The sequence below is a fragment of the Epinephelus fuscoguttatus genome, linkage group LG18 (assembly GCF_011397635.1).
Source record: "Epinephelus fuscoguttatus linkage group LG18, E.fuscoguttatus.final_Chr_v1".
In the NCBI taxonomy this organism is placed as follows: Eukaryota; Metazoa; Chordata; class Actinopteri; order Perciformes; family Serranidae; genus Epinephelus; species Epinephelus fuscoguttatus.
The window spans coordinates 3,471,651-3,483,701 of NC_064769.1; the positions used below are offsets into that span (position 1 = coordinate 3,471,651).

General features: G+C 49.6%; 1 protein-coding gene across 7 annotated transcripts in view; it reads right to left on the reverse strand.

The window, feature by feature from the left end:
• The window catches only part of LOC125905785 (3'-5' RNA helicase YTHDC2), a 199,226-nt gene extending 191,505 nt beyond the window's left edge, over positions 1–7,721 (reverse strand). For all 7 annotated transcript variants that reach the window (XM_049603986.1, XM_049603985.1, XM_049603983.1 and 4 more), the window contains exon 1: positions 7,587–7,721. In XM_049603986.1, the coding sequence (XP_049459943.1) occupies positions 7,587–7,607 (21 nt within the window). In that variant the 5' untranslated portion in view covers positions 7,608–7,721. The remainder of the gene's footprint in view (positions 1–7,586) is intronic.
• Between the last annotated feature and the right edge of the window lie 4,330 nt (positions 7,722–12,051).

The window sequence follows — 12,051 nt, forward strand, 5'->3', positions numbered from 1 at the left end:
GAATGCTGCTCGCGAAAGGAGGAAGACGGCGGCGACAGACCAGCTCTCCTCCAAGGTCGACCGCTTGGCTGCTGACATGGAGCACATGAAGGCGCTCCTCATGAATCTCCAGCCTGCTGGTGGGGTGGCACCTCCTGCTGTTGTGCCGGCTCAGGAGTCACCACCGCCACTGGACGATGCGCTTTCCATCGCAGCTTCGTCGAGTCAGTTTCGGGACTCACAAGGTAGTCCGGCCCCTCTGACGGCGGCAGGCTCCTCCCGTTCCTCTGCCCAGAGTTCTCGGCGGGGGTCTGATGACTCCTCCATGGGGGCCATCATCCAAGCAGCCCTGGCACGTCTACAACTCGATGCCCCAAGCCGGGGGCAGGCGCCCAGTGCGTTCCATAGGCGCAACCCTCCCGGCGAGGGTTACAGTGCCGCATTCTCCGGACTTCTTGAAGGAGCTGCACTCCTGTTGAGGGACACTTCAGCCCTCACCAGGCCGGGTCGGATGATCGGGCCTTGGCTGCCATGGAGGATGCCGAGTCGGTGGGGCTCCTCCACATGCCGGGTTGAGCCTCCAATCGCGGCCTTGATTGTGGCTCCGGATGAGGCGCTGAAGTCCGACCCTAAGTGCCCTTCTGCGCAGTGTAAAGTTACGGACGATTACATCTGCAAGGCCTACAACACAGCAGCACGTGTCAGCCGCTTGGGGAACACCCTCTCCCACTTACTCCTTGCCCTCTCAGCCTCCCTGCAGGAGGCACAGGTGGGGACTCCGTCCGCGACATGTGTGATGCGTCACTGCAGGCTTTTGCCTACCAGACGAGGGAGCTGGGACGGCTGATGTCGACGCTTGTCCACACTCGCCGTCATGTCTGGTTGGCACAGTCACCTCTGACGGAGGCGACTCGTAGGGTCCTTCGCCGGGTGCCAGCAGAACCTGGGGAGCTGTTTGGCTCTGCCGCTCTGGATGCACTGGACCGCACCGCTGAGGCCGACGACACCAGGCGGCGGCTTGCGAGCCTCCATAAGAGAGCACCTGTTTCCAGGGGCAGCTCGAGGAGTTTTTCATCTGCCCCTCAGGGTCCTCCACGACAATCTCCCCGGGGTGGCCACCAGCGGCGGCGGGACAAGAGGAAGTCAGCGGGTGACTTTCGCTCCACTCTGCGCCGCTCACCTCGGAAGCCTCAGGACCCCAAGCCCGACCGCCGCACTTCCGGCTCCTCCAGGGGCCGGGGGCCTCGGCGCTAGGGCCACGGGGCCGGTCGTCGGCTGCTTTTCCCAGCAGCAGCTCAGTCACTGGGCTGCCTGCTCGCCAGACCCCTGGGTAGTTGCCACCCTGACCCGGGGTTACGAATTGCAGTTCCGACGCCGGCCCCCAGCCTTTGGCCGGGTCACCATGACGGTCATCCACGACTCGGCCAAGGCCCAAGCCCTAGCCCAGGAGCTGTCCACCCTCCTGGACAAGGGCGCCATCACACCGGTGGACCCCCTCCTTCAACCCGGGGGACTCTACTCAACCTACTTCCTCGTCGGCAAGAAGGACGGCGGACTCCGTCCCATCTTGGACCTACGCGGCCTAAACAGGTACTTGAAGTTGTTACCGTTCCATCTGTTGACCTCAGCGGACGTGCGGCGCGTGATCCGGCCAGGCGAGTGGTTCACGTCCATCGCCCTGAAGGACGCCGCGTACTTTCATGTACCCATTGCGGCTCATCATCAGCCCTTCCTGCGATTTGCCTTTCGGGACCGCCACTATCAGTTCAGGGTGCTCCCCTTTGGGCTCTCCCTGTCTCCCAGGGTCTTTACCCGGTGCGTGGCAGCGGCTCTGGCGCCATTACAGGCTGGGGGCATGAAGGTGCTGCCATACCTGGACGATTGGCTGGTGTGCGCACATTCCCGGGCCCAGGTGGTCCAGGATACGGCCCGCCTTCTGACACATGTGGCCCGGCTGGGCCTCACGGTCAACGTGGAGAAGAGCTGTTTGGTCCCCACCCAGCGGGCCGCCTACCTAGGTCTGGTCCTGGACTCTGTGGCCATGAAGGCCTACCTGTCAGAGCGTCGTGTGGGCGACATCCTCCGACTCCTTCTTCTCTTCAGGAGGCGGCGGCTGCCGTTCGTCATGTATCTTCGCCTACTGGGCAAGCTGACGGCCGCGTCGACGGCCATTCCTTCTGGCCTGTTGGCATTGCGCCCCCTCCAAATGTGGCTGAACGGTTTTCGCCTGGACCCCAAGCTCCACAGGCGCAGACTGATCACTGTCTCGCAGGCATGCGTTCGCATCCTGGCGCCTTGGAGGGACCGGGCATTCCTGCTGGGGGGTGCGCCCCTGGGTGCTATCCCATCCTTTCGGGAGACCGTCACATCGGATGCATCCCGTTCAGGATGGGGTGCGGTCTGGCGTGGCAGGCCGGCTCAGGGACAGTGGTCTGTCCGGGACCGCGCATGTCACATCAATGTCCTGGAGCTGCGGGCCGTCCATCTGGCGCTCAGGCACTTTCTACCGCATCTACAGGGGAGACATGTGCTGATCCGGTCAGACAACAAGGCTGTTGTCTCCCAGATCAACCATCAGGGGGGCACCAAGTCGGTGCGACTGTTAAGTGCGTCCCGGCGCCTGCTTACATGGGCCGCTCCCCGTCTGTCCAGCCTGCGGGCTGTGTGGCTGTCCGACCAGAATCGGGTGGCAGACTTCCTTTCCCGACACAAGCCTCCTCCGGGGGAATGGAGGCTTCACCCGGAGGTCGTGGGGATGGTCTGGGGCATCTTCGGCAGGGCGGAGGTGGATCTTTTTGCCTCGAGGGAGTCAACTCATTGTCCCCTCTGGTTCTCCTGGACAGAGGGGGACAGTCCTCTGGGACGGGATGCCCTGGGGCACGAGTGGCCCGACGGCCTCCTGTATGCCTTTCCGCCATTGCCTCTGATCCTCCCGACGCTACAGCGGGTCCTTCAACAGGGCCACCGTCTCCTCCTGGTGGCCCCGTTCTGGCCAGGGAGGATTTGGTTTCCACTGCTGCGGAGGCTTTGCTGCGGCTCGCCATGGCGCCTCCCAGAGAGGATGGATCTCCTGTCACAGCTGGGGGGTCGGATTTGGCACCCCAACCCCTGCCGTCTCAGCTTTGGGTCTGGCCACTGCAGGGCCCGACCCGCTCCTGACTGCTTGCACTGAGGCGGTCAGGTGCACCATTCGCATGCTTGTGCACCATCCACCCGCCTCCAGTATGAGTGCAAGTGGAGGAGGTTCTCTGCCTGGTGTGCAGGCAGGGGAGGATCCCGCCTCTTTGCACGGTGGCCACCATTCTGGAGTTTCTCCAGTCTCTCTTGGAGGATGGTCGCACTCCTTCCACCTTGAGGGTGTATGTGGCGGCAATTTCATCGCGACATGTTTTGGTTGAGAATGCCACCGTGGGGTGCCAGCGGTTGGTGTCGTCTTTTCTCAGGGGGGCACTGAGGCTGCGGCCTCCGGCGGCCCCCAGGGTTCCGGCATGGGATCTCTCCCTGGTGCTGGATGTCCTGTCTTCCTCGCCCTTTGAGCCCTTAGCCCAGGCTGATCTTAAGTGGTTATCAATGAAGACAGCCTTTCTCCTTGCTGTCACATCAGCAAAGCAGGTTGGGGAGCTGCATGCTCTCTCCGTCAGTGAGCCCTGCCTGCGTTGGGGGCCGGATGGTTCGTGGGTGACTCTCTGGCGAGCGTTGCGTTCCTGCCAAAGGTGCTGCCACGCACCCATCTCAACCGGCCGATTCATCTGGCTCGGTTCGACCCCCCGTCGGCCGACTGTGGAGCACAGTTGTTGTGTCCTGTACGGACCCTGGCTGCTTACCTCAATGCCACTGCGCATGTGCGACGAACAGACCAATTGTTTGTGTGCTATGGGGGTCATAACAGAGGTTGTGCCCTCTCTAAACAGCGCCTGTCACATTGGATTGTGGATACCATCTCCTATGCTTACAGGGTCACTGGCCGTCCGTTGCCAGCCGGGTCAGGTGCCATTCGGACGCGGGGTCTCCACGTCCTGGGCTGCTCTGAGGGTGTTTCACTGGAAGACATCTGTGCTGCGGCTTCTTGGCGTCACCTTCCACGTTCCATCGCTTTTCGCCTCAATGTTGCTGCTCCCCACCCGTTGGGCGTGGTCCTCCGCCACAGGACTTCTGATCAGTGAGGTAGGTCTGGGGGATTCTTCGTGACGTTGTTGGTATGTGTCATCCAGTGCTTATGCACCGCCTCTGGCGGTCAGTAGGGACGAGATAGAACGAAAGTTACAATGGTAACTACGGTTCTATGAGTCCTGGATGACCGCCAGAGTGTCTGGTCACTCTGAATCCTCGCGCGCTCGCGAGCAGATTTTAGGAACAGATCACCTGCTGACACCGGAAGATATAGCCTCCCGGAGTTCACGCAGGGGTCACGGGTGACATTGTTGATATTCGTACTCGACATGCGCTAGCGCGGGCGGAGTTATCCAGTGCTTATGCACCGCCTCTGGCGGTCATCCAGGACTCATAGAACCGTAGTTACCATTGTAACTTTCGTTTTATTCATGTACAAGGCTGCTAAACTGTCATGCAGAGCCCACCACTAATGGGTGCTACAGAGCCATCAGACAGCAGTCCTCTCGCAAAACCAGCGCGGTTTGGCAGTACTTTGATCTAGAAAATGAATTCACCAGCAATTTATCTTTTTTGAGATGTTATATTATTTGTTAACTTTAAGTGAGTTTTTGTCAGATAATGTACAGTGTTTACATTCATACTGCACTGCGCAAAATGCCTCTAATTTCAGCTGAAAGTTAATTATAAATTAGATTACATTTAGATTAATTCATGTTTGTCGGATAATCTGCAAGGTTCAATGTGCCCCACATTTCAGGGGCAATTTATTTATTTCAGATGTTATTATAGTGGTTAACTTTTGACTGAGTTGCCGACATGTTCACATTCATACCGCACGGCGTGTATGAACAACTTCAGGACTGTTTCCAACGGACTGACTGGGATCTATTCCACCATTCTGACCTGGAGGTATGTACACAGCAGGTTCTTTTTTACATCAACTGCTGTGTGGACAGTGTCACAGTGCAGAAACGGGTCCGGACCTTTCCAAATCAAAAAGCATGGATTACAAAGGAGGTCTTCACGTTCATATGAGCTCGTGATAGGCCCCCTCAAGTCAGGAGACCAGGCCCTCTACAGCTCTGCAAGGGCAAATCTGAAATGAGGTATCAGAGAGGCAAAACGGTCGCACTCAAAGAAGATCGAGGAGCATCTCAGTGATAACGACGCAAGACAGGCATGGCAGGGACTAAAACAAATCTTCAACTATGAGGGCAACACTGCCACCATCTCCGGCAGCAGTGCCTCCTTGGCAGATGAGCTGAACTGCTTTTTCTCAAGGTTTGAGGCAACTTTTCCACCCTCACACACAAACATCCCTGCTACAGACTCTAGTGTTCTGATAGTTCAGGAACATGAGGTGAGGAGAGTGTTCAGAGCTGTCAACCCAAGGAAGGCCACAGGTCCAGACGGTGTACCTGGGAAGGTCCTGAAAGCCTGCAGCTACGAACTAGCACAGGTTTTCACAAATATCTTCAACCTGTCCCTTGCCAGAGCCACAGTCCCCTCCTACCTTAAAACAGCTACAATCATTCCGGTACCCAAAAAACACAACATAAATAACTTAAATGACTATAGACCCATCGCCCTCATGCCCATTGTCACCAAATGCCTAGAGAGACTGATATCACAGCATATAAAAGCCAACCTCCCTCCATCATTTGACAACCACCAGTTTGCATACAGTCAGAACAGATCCACTGAGGATGCCATAAGCATTGCCCTTCACACAGCCCTGCAGCACCTGGAACAGAGACACACATATGTTCGGATGCTGTTTATCGACTACAGCTCAGCATTTAATACCATTATCCCGGACATTCTCATTAGAAAACTTTCCATCTCAGCTTCTCCTCACATCTCTGCTCCTGGATCCTGGACTTCCTCACACACCGCCCCCAGTCTGTTAAACTTGGCTCTCATCTCTCCTCCTCACTAACTCTCAGCACAGGCTCCCCTCAAGGCTGCGTGCTAAGCCCTCTGCTGTACTCCCTCTATACATTTGACTGCACATCCACTTCCACATCAAACACTATAATTAAGTTCGCAAACGACACAATCATCATTGGCCTCATCTCAGGGGGGGATGAGCCTGCATATCGAAATGAAGTCCAAAGTCTGACCATGTGGTGCTCTGCAAACAACCTCGACTTAAACATAAACAAAACAGAAGAACTGATTATAGACTTCAGAAAGACTAGGAACAACCACCTGCCCCTCCTCATAAGAGGCGACTGTGTGGAAATCATCCAAAGCCATAAATTTCTCAGCATACACATCACAAACACACTTTCCTGGACAGAACACACAACTGCTACTATTAAGAAAGCATCTCAACGCCTTCACTTTCTCTGTGTCCTGAGGAAGAATCACCTCAGCAGAACAGTAATGGTAGCCTTCTACCACGCAGTCATCGAGAGCACTTTGACCTACAGACTCACAGTCTGGTATGCAGGCTGCGCAGCAGCAGAGAAAAAAGCTCTATAAAAGACTGTGAAAACAGCACAAAAGATCATTGCCTGCCCTCTTACCTCCCTGGAAGGAGTTGCAGATGCTCGATACCTCTCCAGAGCCAAAAACATTTTAGAAGACTCCTCACATCCCGGTCATAAAATATTTGATCTCATGCCCTCAGGCAGGCATTACAGAGCCATAAAAACAAACACAAACAGACTCCTCAACAGTTTCTTCCCCAGAGCCATCCAGTCATTAAACAAATCACAATCACACTGACAACCATGGGACAATATGCAATAGGGACTGTGCAATAATGTTTTTATCCTACTGGTTTTATTATATTACTTTAATAATGCACTTGACACTTAATGTTTCTGTTTATTCTTTTTCTTCGTGCATTATGTGTATGTGTTTGTGTGTATGTTGCTAAGCCACTGTGATGAGCCCCCTGTAGTTTCGTTGTAGTACTTATACAATGACAATAAAGGCATATTCTTTCTATTCTATGGTCTGTTCCATATAGATCTTACCGGTGGTAAGGTTGGTTGTGTTGCTTTTTATGTGGATGTTTTTCGTTGTAAGATGACAGTTAATGTTTCGTATTTTTCAGTTGATAACAGAGCTGTAACGTTAGACTTGAGACTTACACTTGATAGTGAAAAAAAGGTTAGGATTTAGTGGATGTCTGCGTTACGTGTAAGACTACAGGGCCAACTTGTAACGTTAACGTAGTAACACTATACAATGAACTAGCAAGTCATTTTAAGTTCCAGCCGCTAGCTAACGTTACTTGAGTTATTTATTAGCGACTGGCAGAAGCACTGGTGTAGTGATGTAACGTTAGCTAAATTAGCTTTTAAAAGGCTTCTCCACAAGTGACTCGTGTGTTTCGTTTCATCGGGTAACATGAACGATATCGAAACTTAGCTAAGTTTAGTTAGCTGACCGGGTTCGAGGCACATCAGGATGAGAAAACAGTCTCTAGCTTAAAGTTCAGCCTGGTCATAAAACTAATTAATGCGGGTACTATAAGTTACCTTACAGCTTCGACGTTTCATTCAAAAGCATCCAGTCAGATAAGTGGGGTGTCTTCACGGAACATTGAGCTGTATCGCCCCATTGAACAGTTCCGCGGGTTTTGTGTTTTCCTGCGGACAGCCAGCCGAAAGTACATCCGGTCCGACTCCTTCAAAATTAAGTGAGACATGATGGAAAAAAAACAGGGCTTGAACTTTTACTCACAAAGTAATGACACAAGTTATATTATCTGTACTATTTGAATTGAAATATCGGTTTAATACCAATATATTTAAAACACAAGAAACAGAAAAGTGGCTTTTTAAACTTTCATGCACGCTAAAGTTTATATTAGACTCGCTGTATATTGTTACTGCAGGTAAACATCTGTGTAACAGTCTTTACTGTTAATATTTTAGCATCACGCTAAACGTTACGTCCTGATTTAAAAGGCCTATGTTTTGACTTCCAAAATAAAAGCACAGTCGATTATACACCCTGGGTTCATCTGCGGAGCTAAATCCTGCCAAAACTACACAAACAACTAAAACATAAGGCCATCCACCTTACTATTCAGGTCCTTTTTTTCAGGTCCTTGCTCTAGCTTGTATATACATATATATATATATATATATATATATATATATATATATATATATATATATATATATATACATATATATATAGACTGCGCTTTTATTTTGGAAGTCAAAACATAGGTCTTTTAAATATATATGTGTGTGTGTGTGTGTGTGTATGTATGTATGTATATATATATATATATATATATATATATATATATACAGTACAGGCCAAAAGTTTGGACACACCTTCTCATTCAATGCGTTTTCTTTATTTTCATGACTATTTACATTGTAGATTCTCACTGAAGGCATCAAAACTATGAATGAACACATGTGGAGTTATGTACTTAACAAAAAAGGTGAAATAACTGAAAACATGTTTTATATTCTAGTTTCTTCAAAATAGCCACCCTTTGCTCTGATTACTGCTTTGCACACTCTTGGCATTCTCTCCATGAGCTTCAAGAGGTAGTCACCTGAAATGGTTTTCCAACAGTCTTGAAGGAGTTCCCAGAGGTGTTTAGCACTTGTTGGCCCCTTTGCCTTCACTCTGCGGTAAAGCTCACCCCAAACCATCTCCATTGGGTTCAGGTCCGGTGACTGTGGAGGCCAGGTCATCTGCCGCAGCACTCCATCACTCTCCTTCTTGGTCAAATAGCCCTTACACAGCCTGGAGGTGTGTTTGGGGTCATTGTCCTGTTGAAAAATAAATGATCGTCCAACTAAACACAAACCGGATGGGATGGCATGTCGCTGCAGGATGCTGTGGTAGCCATGCTGGTTCAGTGTGTCTTCAATTTTGAATAAATCCCCAACAGTGTCACCAGCAAAACACCCCGACACCATCACACCTCCTCCTCCATGCTTCACAGTGGGAACCAGGCATGTGGAATCCATCCGTTCACCTTTTCTGCATCTCACAAAGACACGGCGGTTGGAACCAAAGATCTCAAATTTGGACTCATCAGACCAAAGCACAGATTTCCACTGGTCTAATGTCCATTCCTTGTGTTTCTTGGCCCAAACAAATCTCTTCTGCTTGTTGCCTCTCCTTAGCAGTGGTTTCCTAGCAGCTATTTGACCATGAAGGCCTGATTCGCAGTCTCCTCTTAACAGTTGTTCTAGAGATGGGTCTGCTGCTAGAACTCTGTGTGGCATTCATCTGGTCTCTGATCTGAGCTGCTGTTAACTTGCGATTTCTGAGGCTGGTGACTCGGATGAACTTATCCTCAGAAGCAGAGGTGACTCTTGGTCTTCCTTTCCTGGGTCGGTCCTCATGTGTGCCAGTATCGTTGTAGCGCTTGATGGTTTTTGCGACTCCACTTGGGGACACATTTAAAGTTTTTGCAATTTTCCGGACCGACTGACCTTCATTTCTTAAAGTAATGATGGCCACTGGTTTTTCTTTAGTTAGCTGATTGGTTCTTGCCATAATATGAATTTTAACAGTTGTCCAATAGGGCTGTCGGCTGTGTATTAACCTGACTTCTGCACAACACAACTGATGGTCCCAACCCCATTGATAAAGCAAGAAATTCCACTAATTAACCCTGATAAGGCACACCTGTGAAGTGGAAACCATTTCAGGTGACTACCTCTTGAAGCTCATGGAGAGAATGCCAAGGTGTGTCCAAACTTTTGGCCTGTACTGTACAGTACAGGCCAAAAGTTTGGACACACCTTCTCATTCAATGCGTTTTCTTTATTTTCATGACTATTTACATTGTAGATTCTCACTGAAGGCATCAAAACTATGAATGAACACATGTGGAGTTATGTACTTAACAAAAAAAGGTGAAATAACTGAAAACATGTTTTATATTCTAGTTTCTTCAAAATATCCACCCTTTGCTCTGATTACTGCTTTGCACACTCTTGGCATTCTCTCCATGAGCTTCAAGAGGTAGTCACCTGAAATGGTTCCACTTCACCGGTGTGCCTTTTCCGGGTTAATTTGTGGAATTTATTGCGTTATAAATGGGGTTGGGACCATCAGTTGTGTTGTGCAGAAGTCAGGTTAATACACAGTACAGCCCTATTGACAACTGTTAAAATTCATATTATGGCAAGAACCAATCAGCTAACTAAAGAAAAACGAGTGGCCATCATTACTTTAAGAAATGAAGGTCAGTCAGTCCGAAAATTGCAAAACTTTAAATGTGTCCTCAAGTGGAGTCGCAAAAACCATCAAGCGCTACAACGAAACTGGCACACATGAGGACCGACCCAGGAAAGGAAGACCAAGAGTCACCTCTGCTTCTGAGGATAAGTTCATCCGAGTCACCAGCCTCAGAAATCGCAAGTTAACAGCAGCTCAGATCAGAGACCAGATGAATACCACACAGAGTTCTAGCAGCAGACCCATCTCTAGAACAACTGTTAAGAGGAGACTGCGAATCAGGCCTTCATGGTCAAATAGCTGCCAGGAAACCACTGCTAAGGAGAGGCAACAAGCAGAAGAGATTTGTTTGGGCCAAGAAACACAAGGAATGGACATTAGACCAGTGGAAATCTGTGCTTTGGTCTGATGAGTCCAAATTTGAGATCTTTGGTTTCAACCGCCGTGTCTTTGTGAGACGCAGAAAAGGTGAACGGATGGATTCCACATGCCTGGTTCCCACTGTGAAGCATAGAGGAGGAGGTGTGATGGTGTGGGGGTGTTTTGCTGGTGACACTGTTGGGGATTTATTCAAAATTGAAGGCACACTGAACCAGCATGGCTACCACAGCATCCTGCAGCGACATGCCATCCCATCCGGTTTGCGTTTAGTTGGACGATCATTTATTTTTCAACAGGACAATGACCCCAAACACACCTCCAGGCTGTGTAAGGGCTATTTGACCAAGAAGGAGAGTGATGGAGTGCTGCGGCAGATGACCTGGCCTCCACAGTCACCGGACCTGAACCCAATCAAGATGGTTTGGGGTGAGCTGGACCGCAGAGTGAAGGCAAAGGGGCCAACAAGTGCTAAACACCTCTGGGAACTCCTTCAAGACTGTTGGAAAACCATTTCAGGTGACTACCTCTTGAAGCTCATGGAGGGAATGCCAAGAGTGTGCAAAGCAGTAATCAGAGCAAAGGGTGGCTATTTTGAAGAAACTAGAATATAAAACATGTTTTCAGTTATTTCACCTTTTTTTGTTAAGTACATAACTCCACATGTGTTCATTCATAGTTTTGATGCCTTCAGTGAGAATCTACAATGTAAATAGTCATGAAAATAAAGAAAACACATTGAATGAGAAGGTGTGTCCAAACTTTTGGCCTGTACTGTATATATATATATAGGCTACATTTTACTTGAAGGCACCTTTCTTGGCACTCAAGGACACCGTACAGATACACAAAATGACATTACAGTAAGAGGAAACAAACAAACAAACAAAAAACACAATAGAAAGTGACAGAGCAATTGGCATCAGGTGGAATAGGCAGTTTTAAATAAATGTGTTTTGAGTTGTGATTTGAAATGGGGGAATGAATCACTGTTTCTGAGTTGGGGTGGTAATGAATTCCAAAGATGAGGAGCAGAGTGGCTGAATGCTCTGCTCCCCATGGTGGTGAGACGGGCAGAGGGGACAGACAGGTGTGTGGAGGAAGAGGATCTGAGGGAGCGGGAGGGAGTGGGAACATGGAGGAGGTCAGACAGATATGGGGGGGCGAGTTTGTGGATGGCCTTGAATGTTAACAGGAGGACTTTAAATTGAATACGGAACTGAACCTAGATAGATAGATAGATAGATAGATAGATAGATAGATAGATAGATAGATAGATACTAATCGGTATGATGAACAAATACAATGAGGAAAAGACTATTTGTAAAATTGCAAAAACTTAGAAATTGAAAAAAAAATTAAATACAAATCCTACTTGTCTATCCACCTCCTCTCTCTACTCTC